Below are 18600 nucleotides of genomic sequence, written 5' to 3'. Positions count from 1 at the left end.
AATGTCGTCAAGTTAGATGAACACAAAGTGGTTAAGGACGTCTCGGAGCACGTCGTTGACAAAAGCCTGGAACACAGCTGGGGCATTGGTTAGACCAAACGGCATAACGAGGTACTCAAAATGGCCCAAGTGTGTGTTACAAGCCATCTTCCATTCATCCCCCTCTTGTATCCTAACCAGATGGTACGCGTTACGCAGATCCAGCTTTGTAAAAACTGTGGCCCCTTGGAGCAGTTCATAGGGTGATATCAGTAGTGGTAGTGGGTATTTGTTTTTGGTGGTGATATTGTTGAGGCCTCGATAATCTATGCACAGCCGTAAGCTCTTGTCCTTCTTAGCAACAAAAAAGAACCCCGCCACAACAGGGGATGATGACGGGCGAATCAGACCTGCGGCGAGCGACTCGTTAATGTACTTTTCCATGCTGTTCCGTTCAGGCTGTGAAAGACTGTATAATCGGCTGGTAGGAAATGGGGCGTCTGGGAGAAGATCAATTCCGCAGTCGTACGGCCGGTGAGGGGAATGAGAACGTGCTCTATCTTTACAAAAAACCTGCTTAAGATCGTGATAGACTGAGGGCACAGATGAGAGATCGGGTGACTCTGATGGTGGGGGGTTACTCTGAGGGTTCGCGGGTGGAGTTGCGGCTTTTAGACAAGACATATGACATTCCTCTCCCCACCCTAGAATGCTTTACTTCCTCCAATCCAGGACTGGGTTGTGTTGACATAACCAGGGGAACCCTAAGACTAGTGGTGACTAGCCTTAAACACAAATAACTGCAACATCTCAGAATGATTACCAGAGAGGGTTAATGATATTGGCTCAGTAATACGGGTGATATCCGGGAGACGCTGCCCACTGAGGGCGGTAACTTGGAGTGAGTGTGGCAGTGGTTTAGTGTTTAGTTTTAATTCTTGAGCGAGGGACTCATCAATGAAATTCTGCTCTGCACCTGAATCAATTAGTGCGTGGAGTGGGTGAGAAACAGAACGAACCGTTAGTTTAGCCGCAAGCATCAAGCGAGGAGGAGATTGTGAACAGGAAACTTCGCCCACCCGTACTCTCCCCTCTACTGGCGGGCGCGGTCTTTTGGCTGGTCAGGACAGTAAACGGCCATATGGCCCTTACGGCCGCAGTAGAAGCATTCACCAGCTCTCCAACGCCGTTGTCGCTCTTCCGGCGTTAATCTGGAGCGTCCTATTTGCATGGGTTGCTCACTCTCGTCTTCATAATTCCTGTTCCGTTTTCCCATTCCACTTGCCATACCTCCGCCGGAGGCCAAGGGTGTGAACCCATAATGAGTTCCGCCCTGGCGAGAGAGAGAGAGAGAGAGAGAGAGAGAGAGAAAGAGAACTAGAGGGAGAGCGAAACAGCTGATCAGCGACCAGCTGAACCGTGACACTGACATTTAGACAGTGCTTTATCCACGTATCACATCGCACAGACAAAATCAAAATATACATCGTAACTCGGTCACTGTTAATTGCACCATCATCATTTTTAAAAACTGATTTAAAGACAGCTGTTTAGCAAAGAACAGAAGCCTTCTGCATCCCAATTGGGCTTGTTTGTGTTACGTAGGCCAACACAAAGAGACAAAACAAAGGTGCCGAGCAGATGATAGAAGTCATATAAAAGATCGGATGAGGAGACTCAAAAGGGAGGACAGGCTGTGAGAAAAAGAGGTGAATCTTGCTTTTGATTTGTATTCTTTTAAACCTCGGTCACACTTCTTCCGTCTTTCAGAAACAAGTGGGTCACAGACTGCTGATCAGGATAATTAAAAATACACAAAACCAGTTTAGATTCAGCATTTCTTGGCAAACGCACCCTGCATATCTTTACAGCCTAACAAGTAAGTCTACAACCTTAAAAAATATATCCATACATTTTTTTAGAACTGTCTTCTTTTCCTTATCTTGTACTCGCACATTGCTACCTTTCGTGGATCACTGCAACCATCAAGCATGAAGATCCCGATACTGTCAGTAATTGCTTGAAAGTGTTGTTGTGACGTGTATTTGGTAGTTTGTCTGGTCATACGGCACAGCAGATTTGACACGAGGACCTTGGAAACTGTCAGTGAATTCAATACAGCAAACAATATATTCATAAAATAATTGCAAACCTGTTTCGTAGCCCCCTGCTTATGAGCCCCATGACTCATTTCTGTTGTCAAATAAAATGTGAATTGTGGCCGTGACTGTACCTGTGGATGTGTGTGGTTATTATAGCACAACATGAGGTACGGTAGCAGGACCTCCTGTTCCACAGTGACTCCTTTTTTATTCCTTGTATGCCTACTTGAAGCTTACAGCAGACCATCAGGAACAAAATCAGATTGTTTTTATGTCATAAACTTTGGTACCTCTAGAGAGAGTAGTCCCTCTAGTACTCGCTGGGTCACTGAGCATCTAGCAAACACCTTCTTTATGATTATGTGCAAACAGATCTTTTTTTGGAATCCATAGTATTAATTCTTTCTTCCCCCGTGGTATCTTCAGTCACTGTGTCCTGGTTGGTTTGATTATGTATTAAAAGGTGGTAACTGAGCCTTCAGCACTTCAGAGGAGATTACAGCATGAGAATGCTGCATTATTTATAGGCCTCACTCTAAGCTAAGGTCATGGAATGGCCATGGTTAGATGAAATAAACATTAACTGATAAAAGGGAAAAGAACAGCAAACAACTAATCACCTGCAGAATACAGTATCTGACTCAGTCTGTCTCTATTGTCATAATCACAATGGCTACTAAAGGACCTTTTTTGCTTTTACATAAACAGACACAATATAAAAAAATGTCACGTAATTATGAAAATTTCTTGTCAGTATCACTAAAATTTTATATAATGACAAGGTATATTTAAAGATGTTAATGTCTACACAGTCTACACAGAGATACTTTAACTCATCTACTTGGTAACATTCCTATCCTTGCCTATGGGCATAAGCTGTGAGCTATGACCAAAAAAATAATATCTGAGATACAAGAATCGGATGTCTTGACCATTGCTTGGAGATAGGGTGAGACGCTTGGTCATTTTGGAGGAGCTCAGAGTAAAGCCACTGTTTGTCTAAACAGTTGAGGCAGTTCCAGCATCGGACAGGGGTACCTTCTGGATGAAATATTAAAGCTATTGTAAAATTTGTTGTCCACGCTATGTAAAGCTCTATACACAAGAAAAAACCCAAATAACAACAAACCAGGCACAAACCAATGTTCTTTAAGAAAATCTCAGTTGTTCCTTTTCTTAATTTTAAAATTGAACACTCACCACCCAGAAGAGTGTTGTATGCGCCAGGGCCTGGTACTGCTGAATGGTAGAGAGAACACTGAGGATCAAACAGGCCAAAACTATCAGAAATCTGCAGAGAATGAAAGAGAACATACATTAATCTTGATTAAAAGGTTTTATGAAGTTTTACAATACAGTTCATACATAGCACCATAATTTTTTATAACATCCAATTGCATACTACTAGCCAAATGGATATTCACTATCAATCAGTTTTATTTTCCCTAAGTCAAAAGTTTGCATAAATTGTCAGTCAAGACATGTAACTGCAAAATCCTCACTCCATTTTTCAATACCTCACCTCATATTTATGTCAGCAGTTCACACTTTGATTTAAGCTGCAAAAATTCAGTCAGCTTTGGTGTCTGCTTTGGGTTTAAGCTTCTGAACAACCTTACAAAAAAAAAGAAGGTTCCAGACAGCATGGCATTATGTTGTATTTTTACCATGAAAAGTATTTGATTGAATCTGAGAAAACATTCAAGGACAGCCCTCTGGAGGAAATAGTAGGAACCTTTTGAACTCAACCATATGAATGCAAAGCACATGATAAACTTGTCAAATAATAGGAACACTGGTTTGCACACAACCCACAAGCAGTATCAACAAACATGAAATTGCTCTTTAACATTCTCCTTATCCCTTTCAAGGTCACAAGCATTTCAAATGCAGAAACAATGAGATGTCTGAAACTCCTCATACTACTTGAGTAATATATATTGTTGATATAAAGCTTTAAACTGCTGTGACACTAAACCAAAAACCTACTACCCATGTGACCTTGAGATTAAATTCTAACAATGTTTTTGTTATTTGAAAGAAAAGAGCAGACTTTATTTAAAAAGTCTACACAGTACCTTGTAACATAACATCAATTTTATTGATTTTTTCCCTCTGCTGTTCATAAAAGTCAAAGGGAAAGGTTTTGTTTAATTTGACGACATTAAAGGAAGGTGGAAAAGCAGGACTAACTGTAATATAAGTGATAAACCATTTTCAAACCCATAACCTTCTCACATGTGCTTCAGTCCAACAAGACAGACGTTCGTGTTTTAAATTTTTATCATTGCAGTACTGCAGTAACCTCAGCTTACAGAGCTCAAGTAATGCTAGTGTTAAGCATTGCAATTCTTTAGCCAATAATTCAACAGCTGCTCATCACATATGATCTACTTTTAAATCACAGGGTGCATTGCTGAGAACCAGAGTTAAACACAGTTTCTAGTCATATCTCTGATCCCATATGACACCACAGTTAAGATAGTATTTTACTGTCCTCTTTCACTTCATTATGATGTCACCAGTGATGCCACGGCCGTGTTACCGAGCAGTGTACTCGCACTTTGGCAGCTTAACAGAACTGTCATGCGATACTTCGCCGAAAAGTTGCCAGGAGGGCCAAGGTTAAAATGATTGGCTTTTCATTTCCGTTACCTTGGGAATGGAATGTTGCTGATAAAGGGCAAAACTTCTGAATGGATTCTTGTTTCAATGTCAGTGTTTTTGCCTGCCGTCAGACAGAAGAAAACTTTGACGACTAACTCAGACACAAATGTATTGCTGTGTCTCTGCAAACATACATGGGAAAAACAGAGTTTGTACAATTCTAACAAGCCTGGAAGTCAACAGAGTTATGATTACCTTTAATCTTAAACACAGCCTGAACTCTCTTAAGCAAGTTTTTTTTGCAATTTCTTAGTGTTCAGGAATACCTCTCCAGGCTTCTTGAAGGACATTCAAAGCTATTCTTTGGACGTTGGGTGCCTTTTGTTCCATTCTCTCTCAAGACAACCCAACACTGCTTCAAGTATTGTTTAGCTCTGGGCTCTGAGGAAGCCTATCCATGACTGATAGTGTTCATCCCTCCTTAAGCCCTATTGCCACTGATTTTCAGTCCAGTTTTCGTGTACCTCAGCCTTTTCTCCCTGTTTTCTTTCTTTAAGAATAGCTTCTTGACAGCTGCTTTTCCAATGAGACTATTTCTGATGAGGCTTCAGTAAACAGTAGCTGGATCAAATGAAGGGCCAGATACATCTCTCAGGTCTTGTGTCAGGTCATTGCTAGATTTTTTTTTTCTCAATTTTTCCAAGTACACGACTTTCTTATAATGTTCATCTGTTGCAGATGGTTTCTTTGAGGGCTGCCTCTTCTTTTGTCCTCCACTTGTCCAGTTTCCTTTGATTTTTTGAAGGACACTCTGTACACAATGCTGAGATGTGCCAAGATTTTGGCCAATAGCTCTTTGGGAATCACCCTGTTGGTACAAAAATGCTATTTTATGCCTGTCAAACTGTGCTGTTCTTGGCATTTTATTTATTTATTTATTTATTTTAGATTCAAGGAAAGAATTATATGTGCTTTTGTGACAGGCTGCAAGTAAGAGAGTGCCTAAAGATACATTTTAAAATGGGCTGTCTGCTAACGTGTGTGTAAACTCAAAACTGCTTGATCCAGTGAGTTAGGTTATACCTGAATGAATCATAGGTCAGTGTTAAGTGGCTCACTGATCAAAAAACCCCAATAAAACAAAAAAGCTTTGCACATATCTTTAACATATCTACATTGTACACATGTTAAAGAACACCAGATTATGTGTGATTTTTGTTTCTTTTGGGAAAAGCAGATTTACAAGTGGATATGTGTATGTTACTTAACCAAACAGCTACAGAATTATAGTGAATAATTACCCGTTTTTCACACGGAAAGCAACATGAATACAAACAACATCACTTAAAAAATTTACTTTTTATATAACTAAACAGGTGAAATAAAAATCTTTCAAAGATAAAAAGAAAAAGTTTAATTTAATTATTTATTTAAGGCAAACTGCAAATGTAGTAAGTGTTTCTTTCTTTCGGAGGAGGGCTAAGAGTAATGCTGTTTGAAGTTACCACTTGGATGAAAGTGACATATGAGCTACCTAATCTACAAATTAAACCAAAACCGAGACAACCTGCAAACATGCAGCTAGTCCTGTGACATTTAGAGAGATAACATTATCAGGTTATTTGGATGACGTTACTTTCAGCTGATTAACCTTCACATAGCTCCAAGTTCCAGGATTAATTGCAGGACCCCACTGAAATTTCTCTTGTTTACTAAGGAAATATCACTGTATAATGTTACCAACGCTGACCTCGGTGACAACATCTGTGAATAAGTGAGTCTTCTTCTAAATGAGTTGCTGCTCTTCGACATAGAGAACCTTCAGCAGCTATAATGCTGTAGAGTTTGGAAATTACAATGCTAACTACATTTACTGCAGAGAGTCCATCTGTTGTATCACTGCAGTGCACACATAGACACTATGTATGTGTGTGTACGTATGTGCGAGAAAAACAACACCTCAGTTGTTTCTATACTCCCGGCTATATAAGAATGACAGCTGTAACTAATTTAACTGTACACAAATATGGTGACAGCTGGAGCTGTAAAATGCTTAGATGATTGAAAAATGTAAAATAAAACGACCAACAAAAAAAGAAAGAAAAGGAAAAGAAAAAAAACCCAATTTTATTAGTCTAATCTACTTTAGGTGCCAAAGTTGGCACTAAGTACAATCCAGACTCATATCAGGGACACTGCAGCTTTAGTGGCGAGTGAAACCTGAAGCTACATGAACTCACCCCATCACCTCCAAAGCCACCACAGCCCTAAATATTCATTGTCTTGTTCCAATGTGAAAACACTCCTGTATGGAAACTTTACATGTGGAGAGTTACAGTTTCCAGTCAGTGTTTGCACCACGAAAACCCTTATCGCCACACGCTACAGCTTCAGTTCATTGAAGACTGGCCAGGAATCGAAATAACCCCCTCTGTGTGTGTCTGTGTTTAGCTTAAACACAGACACACACGCACACACAGGCATGAATGTGCACGCCACACATCAACACAGATAAAAGACTGAGGAGAAACCTGCTCAGGGCTGGTGCATAACACAGCTAAAGCAGCTTGTCTTGTCTGAAAGGACCGAACAAGTAGATAATGCAGCACAGTAAGCTGACTCTTCAAAACGACATCTTCAGACTGCTGCCTGTAAAAATGGAAGTAAATACATCGAGGAAGAGCGAGCCACATTACACAAAAAAGGTCAAAATGTTCACCGGTAAGAACATAGTGTAATTTGTCAGACTTTATGCTAATTTGTGACAGAGGCAGTTAAAGAGAAGATCAAAAGAAACACAGCTGAACATCAAACTTTCCAAACCATACACTCTGTTATGCTAATGGTTGTAATTTGTCAGTGAAGCGCCGCTTAAATTATTTCAGAGCGTTTGAAATCCCTGTAAACATACACACTCGGTATGCTGAGCATACACTTCTGCTTTCTTTATATTCATCGGAGACTATCTAACTTGTCAGTCCCTCTCCACTATAACTGCACCATCATATTTCACTTCCTTGACCTCCAGGCCTATAGATAATACAGGCTCTGTGTTGCTGTCTGGCACCCGTGGGCTTGGTGTAGCAACGGACAAAATAATACATCGGCTAAGCTACATAGGCACCACTGAACTCTAAACAAAAGCTCAAAGCTTTGCTCCTATCTATTATTGATGGACACATTCACTTGCAGTCTGTTGTGCAGCGAGTGTAGAGACAAAGTGGGGGAAAGGATAAGAGTAGCAATGCTGCTGACCATATAACTAGCTCTTTCATTCAGCTGTCACGTACCATGAAACCCCCCGCAATAAAACAGAGATAAATCAATCAAAAGAAAAAGAAAACTATAAAGAAAACTCAGCCAAAACTTTGGCCGATATCGGGTTAGGGTTAATAGTTCAGAGATACCAGCTCCTAGATGATGAGTAGTCTTGTGTATGTGCTTCACTGGGTAACTTAGATCTTAGCTCCATCTAAACTGGAGGGAAAAAAAGTTGCTTAATTGAAAAGAATAACTTGATGTCTCTTCTTATTAAATCTTCTTATTAAAGTTGTCTTTGACTGAACATCCTCTGCTAGTTAGTCTGAAAAAACAAACACTTTTCATTTGATTTTTCTCTTCATTTCCCAGTTGATTGATCCATCACCAGCATGTGGAATGGCTTCATAACACAATGCTGAGTTTACTGTGGCACTCAAGACTCGTTTTAAATGTGGTGCTACAAGAAAAGCAATATGTGGAGCGAGGCTTTCTTTCCAATAGCTAAGTATATTTTATGATCATTTCAAAGGAAATGCATGGGCCCTTTCTTTTTAAGCATAATGAAACATTCCTCAGAACCTTAAAGCATGCTATATCACTAAACTGACTTACATATGCATTCACCTGCGCGCACGCGCACACACACACACGCGCTTCTGATAAGGCTTTGGGTCACTCTGGTGTTTGAGTTCTGGGTCAGTGATAAGGCGGTACTTGTTCCTAACTGCCTTTCTCCCACTCAAACATTTGCAAAACAAGGTACTAAGCTGACACTAAAAACCTGCTGCATGGTTATACACTATACTTACAGCAAGCACCTGCTGCTCTCATAGTAGCAATAAAGCTCTGTCTTAAATGCACAACAATACGCCACCATATTAAACCTAATGATCTAATCTAATCTAATCTAATCTAATCGTTTTGAATATCTTCAAATGTACTCCATTTTTCAAAAAGCTGAATCTGTATGTGCGGCACTAAGAATATTTTTGCCATTAAAGGGTGCCATCGAATTGCCTTTATGTCCTGAAAAAAAGACTCCCTCCATCTCCCAATCGTGGCAGTTTCTCCTTTGTTTACCTTTGACCATGTACACTGCTAACAGGGACACAGTTAGAAAGGTGAAAGTGATTATTCTGCTTGCACATCACTATATTTAGTACAAATTTCAGAATACAAAGTACAGTGTGACTCTCGCAGTGATCCCCAGAGTATTATGATGCCCTGCATTTACTTTTACATCTTTTCTTTTACATGCAAAAAGAAAACCCAGACAACAACAACAAAAAAACCCAACAAATAAGAATTTCTCAATTTAAAAAAAAAATGTCAGGAGAGCGGAAACCTCGTAACCCAGTTTTCCAAAATGATCACCTGCACATGTAACCTAATCTCATCAAACCCCTGTGATTTTGCCTTCTTGAGACACCATTGCAAGATTTTCCTATAATTGTACAGTACTAACTTTACAGTGTCAACTCATTCTCAGTAATGTTTTAACATGTTTGAGTTGCACTGTGTTTGCCTTTGCTCCCTTTGAGCCACTGAGAGTAAGCCGCTCTGACAGGCCGAGTTCCCCTGCATCACCTCCGACACCACAGGGTCACCGGGTGGCACTGCCAGACAGGGCCACTACCTCCTCTAAAGCACACATGCTGCCAAGTTTAGCTGCCTGCTATCAGTGCCAGCAAGTGGGGACAGACAGCACACGGTGGGGTTGTGCTCGGAGATCATATCCCACATTCCTAAACCTGGGCCTGAAATCTCCATCTTGGATATATCAGACTGTGAGTTTACTGGACATGGGTTACACTTAGAAAAATAACGAAAGAAACACAAAGATAGCATGATATCAGTGGTGTACAGTATTTATCCTCAGTAACAACATTTCATTTGCCAAGAAAGACAAAGTATCAGTTTTCTAATTTTCATGACAGTGGTACTTTATCCCATATAACCTGAGCCACACTTGATAAACCCCACTTTTATGTTTTTATAAAAGGTAGTCCTTCATACCGATCATGCTGTCAGGAAGGGAAAACACTGAAACATTTCCTGCTGGGCTGAATTGGTTTTTAAAGTTCTCTTGTCAGAGGCTTGCTGAATACAAAACACCTCTTTGCTGCACACAAACTGTTCTGCAAAATTAAATGCCCACTGGTGCTGAGGAAAATAGTCTCCCAAATGAAAGATCTGTATAATATTCCTATACTCCTCCTGTGAAGGCTTGTTTTGTCCAAGACTCTCTTGTCTGTGATGAATTACATGCATTTTTTAAAAATCTGCCACGGTAAGACTAAAATATCCATATAATGTTCCTAAAGGGACCTCCGGTTGTGCTGCGATATCTGTGTAGCATCTTTATAAAATTCATAGGATTAACAGTTCTTTGTAGTGAGGACTTCCAAGGCTCTACATGAGCAATTAACTCCCTGTTTAATTAGGATCTTAGAGTTGCAATTATGCCCTTGAATACCCAGTGGATCTGGGTGATTAGGAAAATAAAAACACTCACACTGTGAAGTGATACACGAAGCATTTCCAGCCAGACGGCCTTTCCAGAAAATTATACACGCGCCCTTGGATGTAGGTTCGGGTGAGGACTGGACGAACCCCGGTGCTGTACACCGACATCCGCACAGACATCCGGGGATGAGAAAAATAAGGGTGGAGGTGAACGGGAGGTATATCGTTGGGGGTACACCCGTCCTCTGGCATTTTGTCCCTTTCACAAAACGTGTTGTTGCCCACAGGTGTCCCTGTTTCGGGCTCACTAAAAGTAATTTCTGACAGCTCCAGATCCGGTGGTCTTTTTCCACGTGCCAAACCAGAACCCCTCCGTGTGTTCTCCTGACGAGGGTCGGAAGAATTAGACATTATAGCCTCCCGTTAGTCTTCTGTCGCTGGCTTAACTTTTTTTTTCACAGTTATTTTTTTCGGTCACTGACTCAAACGGACAAATGTTCGCCCATGTGCGCTCACCTTCTGTTGCGCGCCCGATCGCACCAAGGCACATAAAACTGTAACATAAACTAAGTTATTAATGCTCCAGATCACCAGCGGGGTTTCTTTAATTTAACTTTACAGCTCTCCGGGTTGTCGAGGATATGGCGAGTCCCAGCCTTCAATGGAACCCCTCCCTTGCTACTTTCAGGGCACTTATCAGCTTGGAGAGCTGTCGCCAGGCGGTGCGCTGCGAGCCGCCAGCTGTTCAGACTATTTACTGTAATGCAGAACTGCTTAAAACAATCTGAACCTGGCGAACTCCATCACAGTCGCGCGACGAGCTTTGGATTAAACCATCTCTGCAAAACAGTGACACGCATTTCTATTAAAAGTAGAGTTGGCTTTATAACGACGTTAATGAAACTGCCACTGTTCATTTATGCGCGCGTGTCCAGCTGGGCCAGAACTTCTTAACAAAGCACATCAGGACACCTCGCACCTTAAGTTTACATGTTAATGGAGTTTCACTTCTGCATAATAAATCACTTTAAGTAGCAGAGACTGAACAAATGTGTAAACAAAAGGGTGACCACACAATATAAATTAAAAGGAACCCGTTTCATTCAAAGGTCTTTTCATATCGATATTAAATTACTAGACAGCAACTAAAGTTGTTGTTTATATTTCGTTCAATTCAACAGTCGCTTCAAGGCACTTTATATTGTAAGGTAAATACCCTACAATAATACTAAGAAAACCCCAGCAATCATAGAATCATCTGTGAGCATGCACTTGGTGACACTGGGAAGGAAAAATTCCCTTTTGACATAAGAGAACTTCCAGCAAAACCAGGGGAGGGGAGGGGCAGTGATTTGTGACCAGTTGGGGTTGAGGGTAGGAAGCTAGGGCAGGTTAGCACTGTTGCCTCACAGCGAGAAGTTCCTGGGTTTGAATCCATCATCTGGCCGGAGTTCGCATGTTCTCCGCCATATTTACGTGGGTTCTCTCTGCCTTCTTTCCATAGTCCAAAGACATGCACTGAGTGGGGTTAGGTTGGTGATCCTAAACTCTAAACTGGCCATAGGTGTTAGTGTGAATGCAAATGGTTGTCTGTCTCTTTGAGTTAGCTCTGTGACCTGTCCAGGGTGTACCTTGTTTTTTTTGCCTGGGATAGCTTCCAGCCGCCCAACGACCTTGAATTGGATAAGCCGCAGAATAGATAGATGGGTATGTGATGGCTTCTTCTTTTTTGCAGATTCCCTAAATGTCTCTATCGACAGCGGGTGAGCATTCAGTATCATATAAAGGCCAGAGGTCTCATTCAGCGCTAATCATTTCATATTGTCAGTATATGATGCGACTGCTATATTGGCAGGTTAGGACGTGACCTCAGTAACCTGTTTTATTACACATACACACAGACGCCTACTGGAACAAATGTGTAATGAGCAGTGTGTGCGAAACGTGTCTCCAACCCCTTTTCTGCAAAGAAACCACTTGATTGGCTGAATTAATGTGTTAAGAAGTGCGTAGAATTTCCTTCCATTGTTTGAAGAGGCATTCAGCCTCAGTCATTTTCCATCATTAAACTGCCAGTTTGAAGTTTAACATTAGCAGTCATTGTGTGAAAGTCATTGGTGTTTGGGAGCTATACAGAGCTCTCCTCTGCACACCTGTTCCCCACACCACCATTGAAACTACTAAACATCGCTGCACTGTGTGCACCAGTGTGTGTTTTTATTAGGTTTTTCACCTTTTGATATCCTCTTCTTATCTCTTTCTTTCATCCACTCAGACCAGAGTGCACAAAATATGAAATAGCTTTTAACAACTGACAAGAGAGACCGTATTACTATTATCACCTTCTTAAACTGGAATAATACGATCTACTGCAGCTTAAAATTTCTATGAACATGTGGATGTTACTTGCTTTACATGAGCTAAAATAACACTGGTGTTAGGCTAATTGAAAACTCTTATACATGGAGCTTAGTTTGACAAAGTTAGCCTGTTACTCATTCATTTTTAGCTGTGACCTTGACTAAGAAAGTGCAAGGAGGAAGAAACAAGTCCCCCACTGCAGATTTTAATAGGAGTCCAGTGGCATCCACGTGATGACAGGATCTGTTGACAGGTAGATATTAAAACAATTCTAACTGGGTCTTGCTGTTAGATGCCACTGCTACATTTGAGATTTTGTTCATAATAAAAAAGGGCAATTATTCTAAATGTCATCATTCCAATGTGCATTTTATTGTGCGGAGGAAATAAAATATTGAATTTCTATTTAAAAGCAAAAATGGCAACACTTAGAGATGCTTAGTCATTGCAAAAGTAATGAGATCTGGATTATCAATTAGTCAGCAAAATCATTTTTTAAGCGAAAAAGACAAAAGATTTTGCTGCATTAAAAAAATATAACACCTACTTGCATTTTTGAATGTAAATAACAACCTGAATTCAACATGATCAACGGAGGACACTCCAACTCCACATCACCTAATGCAGTCATGTTGCATAATTTCTTTTAATTTTTATTTCTTTTTTGTACTCTTGTGAGCAAATAATATTAAAATTTTGGTTATTGTTACTCATGTTCAACAACCAATTTGGAAGACTGAATCCCCTCAAAGAAAAGACACCCTCCTCCTACTGAAGTTGACACCAGAGGGCAGTCAGAAAGCTATTGTTATTCACTCAGGCATATCCAGATTAGAAAAGGGGATTCTTTTTTTGTTGTTGTCCCAGGCACCCAGCTGAGAAAACAGCAACTCGTAATTTAGTTTGCAGTGAGAAGACAAGAAATAATATTGCACTGTAACCAACTAAGCGAGAACAGAGAGAACATTTAAAAAGATTACCAGTGGAATACAAACAGTTTCCAGTAGACTCATCTTCCTGGTCATAAATATGTTGAACTTAGAAGTAGTTACATAAGGTTGAAATGTCTCCGCAGGGTACTCCACAGATAGTCTTTCCAAACAGTCTGTCCAAGCGTTCAGCCCAGTCAGTTGAAATTAGTCATGGGATCTCAGACTTTATTGTCCTCCATATTTATGAGTAATATAAACACATAAAGAAAATGGGCTCCATCCCTCGATGGCTTTATAAACAAATGATCAGTGACAAAGCCCATTCATGTAAAGACCTTAGTAATGAAGCCACAACATATAATGCGTGAAGACGTGTTCGTGTTGTACGTTTTATGATGTAACCCAATTAATAATGTCTACACCGCGTGCGTCACTGTGCACTGATGCTCTCGTACACATGCTGTCTGTGGCCCCATTCAGGGCTGCATCCTTTGAAGTCTGTGTTTCTTTACCAGATATGACAAGGCTGTCCCCTTCCAAAGGCTCTCCTGAATGCAGCCTGAGAAATGCTTGTCGCTTTTGCCTGCAATTGAAGAACAAAAGTTGGTGTATCCCTCGCAGTGTGCATACGCCAGTGAGGGAACAGCACTGGAACACATAAAAAAAATTAAACTATTATGTATGTAAGACCCACCAACCGGAAGTTATCACATTTGTACAGACTGCCACCCCCACCACACAAGAGGAAGTGGGTTGCGTGTGATTTGCATGCAGGCACTAATAATGATGAGATCAAGGACTCTGGCAAACAACAATGGGGTGACAAGATCAAACAGTCAAAGCACTAAAGGGTACGGGAATGACTCGAAACATTACCTGATTAGCTTTAGTTACTGTCGTCACATGCGGTAAAATTATAACAAGAGAAGCTACATTGCTCTTCCTCGAGTGCATCTATGAACATTATTCCGGTGTTTGCTGTATAATTAGAACTCATGTTTAAAATACTTGATTTAAGCACACATATGAAGGCAGATGGAGCGACTGCGGGGTAATTTGCATGGCTGTGATCTTTTCTGTTGTTTTTTCCTCGCACTGTTTGCGTTTGTTGTTCCTGGTTTAGTTTTGCGTTTAGTCACTGTTTGGATAGGTTTAATCTCACTATTGCTGTGACACAGGCAAAGCAGGACCAATGCCAAAGAGCACTGAGGTGTCCAAGTGGCCAAAGAGGCAGCCTGGCAAAAAAAAAAAGAGAGAAAAGAAAAAACAAATCAATGTTATAATTTTCTTAGTTGCAGACATTCTACATTTAGTAAAGTACCATACCAAGCTACAACAACAAAAGTAAAAACAGCTCCATTTAACCAACTTTCTGCAGGAATGGTCTAAATTTGATGTTCAATCTTTAACAATAAAAGTGACAAACTGATTGTAACCGATCTGCCATCGTTTCAGAGGGCTGTTATTATTTAAGATTGCAGAGGACCCGCAGATCATGAAGGGTCTGCGCTTCGATCTCAAGATCAAAAAAAGACAAAGAAAGAGAGAGAAAAGAAAGTAACAGGGGTTAATCAGACTTAACTGTGAGCAGAGCCAGACACGGCATCACGGTCACAAATATAATTCTTCCATTGTTATTCCCACAGTTCATCAGAACACCATGTTTTAGTTCTGCCTCATCTTCTCTCATTCTTACACACAGACACAAAACTTCCCACATATACAGACCCATACATCTCCCCATTATCAGGCTCTCTAGGCTCTCTGCGACGTGATGAACTGCATCCCAGCTCTGGAGATACTGTATCTCCCCATGTTCCCCATGTCTCTGTCGTAAATCTGTGTGCATGCCAGGAAGTGAACAAAATTCTGCTGTGCAAAACATCTCAGTACAGCTTACTTTCAACATGGGTGTAAATGATCTTTATCCGAGATAATTTAGACATGTAGTTTATTATAAATTATTCAGTTTTCATTCATTGTAGATTTATTACCATGTCCAAGAATTTTGCAATACATCCATCCATTCATTTTCTTAACTACTTATCCAATTCAGGGGATGTTGGCACCTATAAATTCAAAACAGAAAACCCTGTTTTTCTGTGTGTGAGGTCTCACTCTTTGTTGGCACTTTGTTTTACTTTGGTTTATTATTTTTGCTTCTTTTTGCTCAAATTTTGTTCTGTCGTTAACCTTTTTATCTGTGGTTAACCTTTTTATCCGTCGTTAACCTTTTTATCTGTGTATATACTCTAAACTTTATCCTTTTTCATTTGTCAGCTCATCTCGACATGCTATTGCGTCTCATAGTCTCTTTACTCTCTGCTGGAGTGTTTGGTTAACCTTTCGGACTTATGCTCTTTATTCATCAGATTACTACTTCTTTCTTTCTTTTGGACTTATAGTTGTTTTTCCTGCCATCTCCTTTTATAACTTCCCAAGTAAGTTTTTATTAAAGTTTACTTTTGTTTATTCATTCTGGCTGTCTGCCTGCTGTTCTTTATTTTGGATCCTATTTTCAACCCCATCCACTCATAACAACATAGAGAAATGCAGCTTTTACAGATAGAATGCAATACAGTATTGCAAATGTGACAGTAAAAGGATGTACTGTAAACACCTTTACCAAAATGTTGATAGCAAACGTTGGTGTTGTGCCATTCTGTGCCATTTGCCATTGCCCATGGAGGCATTTGAATACTTGTATGAGGTGGCTTTATCATCTTCATAGCTAGCTTGTTGGTAAGTAGCTACAGTCTCGTCCATAAGTTTCTGAATATTTACACATTTTTAGTGATTTTGCCTCTGTACACCACCACAGTGGTTATTAAAGAAAACACTCAACATGTGACTGAAGTGCAGAATTTTAGCTTTATTTAAGGGTTTTGGCAAGAGCATTGTATAAGGTGATTAGGAATTACAGAAATTCAATACTTAATACCCCATTTTCAGAGGCTCAGACAAAATTGGACAGTTGACTGGCAGGCAGTTTTATGGCCAGATGAGGCTTGTCCCTCCTTATTTCATACCAAACAAGAACCACTTTGAGAGTGCAAACCTCTGCCAAGCTCACTCTTCCACCAATATTCACTTTTAATAGTAGGGCTGCACGATTAATCTTTAGAAAATCACGATCTCGATTCATACTTATGTGCGATCTCATTTCCAAATGACAACGATTAAAAAAAAAAAAAAAAAGATGACGACGATTGTACCGCATTTTGATCCGGGACGTAATCTGCATGAAAACAAGCGCTCACGCTTCCTGCTCAACAAATGACAAGGGCGGAGCCTTATACCACGTGATACAGAAGCTGTGCCGTGTGATGCTAAAATTAGCAGGGAAAAAACAACGGAGAACACGTCAGGGATGACGAGAAAGTGACAGGAGAAAATCCATCCCGGTCAACCACCCAAACATCAATAACGGGAACCTTATACAGCGCTTCCCTATACCCGTCGAACTCCCGCAGGCACAAAGAAATTACGGAGGCTATCACTTATCACCTGACCAAATATATGGCTCCCATCAACACTGTGCAAAACGAGGGATTTAGGAAAATGATCAACACCCTAGACAAACGCTACACAGTGCCGTCCCGCAACTATTTTTCTATTGTTGCACTACCTGCTCTATACACGCAGTGTCGAGCAACGGTGGAGACGGAATTTCAAGCAGTACAACATTTTGCGGCAACGACAAAACGTGAGACATTTGTTGTTTTTATGTTTATTTATTGTTTTTATGTTCAGTCTCAACTGTTACGAAGTTGATGTGCAGTTAATAAGTGCAATAAATATTTATACTGGAAAAGAGAATCGTGATCTCAATTCTAAGCCAAAAAATCGTGATTCTCATTTTATGCAAAATCGTGCAGCCCTATTTAATAGTATTGTTTTGTTTGTTCTTTTTGTATATACTTTAAATAATTTACTGTAAAAATCCAGTAGCATGACAGGATGTTTATGAATAATAAGTATTTACTATAAGTACCTGAACATGAACAACTTGAGCTCATTAAACAACACTACAGTATATTTAGAATAAACTTAGCAGCTCGTTGAATTTCTCTTGGGAATACTTTCTTTGAAGATAGAATGCATTTTGAGGTTAACTTGAAAGAAAGGCAGATGTGAAACATTGGATGCAAATGAAATGACTTAATGAAAGGTTATTTGACGTTGAAGAGGTCAGGGGTCCAAAGTAACGTGAACCTTAGAATCCCCATATAACATTCCCTTGATGCCCTAAATGTTGTCATTACAAACATAAATGTCAATAGAAACATAGATTGAAATAGTTCTATATTGCACTATAATCACTTTGACCTTCATATCAACATGCTATTTCAAATTTTTAGAAGGGAATTTCTATATATTGGTAATATTTATAATTGTAAGAATCATAGTTTAAAAGTTTTTTTGTTACTTGTCAACCAAGTAATCATGTTAAGGTCACCTTGAAGACCGTGGCGGACGTAACCCAGATTATGGATTGTTAACATGACCCCCCAGAATGACAGATACGCTTGCAAGCATTACCTAAAATATCACCTTCTGGACAGAGGTACAGGAAACCAGAAAGTAGCAACATATTTGCTGTATATGACTCTGATGCAAGAGGTTGTTACAAGAAAATTCATATGAACGAGTCTATTAAACTGACAGCCTAAATTGTTTAAAAAAAAACTAACAAAACATTAACTGCTTCGAGCAGCTTGATAACATTACAACTTAATGGCAGACCGGCTACATTACCCACCAAACATTATCTTCTAACAGTAAATGAAAGAGTGAAAACAAATATTGAATATTTGCATTTTGCCATAACTGAACAATCACCCACCATGTAAACATGAAACATTCTTCTTGATGATGCTATCACATATTTC

At 39.9% G+C, this 18600-nt stretch overlaps 1 protein-coding gene across 3 annotated transcripts in view; it reads right to left on the bottom strand.

Annotated features, from left to right (window-relative positions):
* Nucleotides 1-11071, bottom strand: part of kcnq1.1 (potassium voltage-gated channel, KQT-like subfamily, member 1.1) — a 48809-nt gene extending 37738 nt beyond the window's left edge. For all 3 annotated transcript variants that reach the window (XM_086294100.1, XM_086294107.1, XM_086294108.1), the window contains exons 1-2: nt 10465-11071; nt 3282-3372 (exon numbers count right to left, since the gene is read on the bottom strand). In XM_086294100.1, coding sequence (XP_086150226.1) covers nt 3282-3372; nt 10465-10826 — 453 coding nt within the window. In that variant the 5' untranslated portion in view covers nt 10827-11071. The remainder of the gene's footprint in view (nt 1-3281; nt 3373-10464) is intronic.
* Between the last annotated feature and the right edge of the window lie 7529 nt (nt 11072-18600).

This window comes from Aulonocara sp. 'chitande type north' Nkhata Bay, linkage group LG1, assembly GCF_057382095.1.
Source record: "Aulonocara sp. 'chitande type north' Nkhata Bay isolate Kocher_YH1m ecotype deep benthic linkage group LG1, A_spYH_male_GT1.1, whole genome shotgun sequence".
Taxonomy (NCBI): domain Eukaryota; kingdom Metazoa; phylum Chordata; class Actinopteri; order Cichliformes; family Cichlidae; genus Aulonocara; species Aulonocara sp. 'chitande type north' Nkhata Bay.
This window is presented reverse-complemented; position numbering and strand designations above follow the sequence as displayed.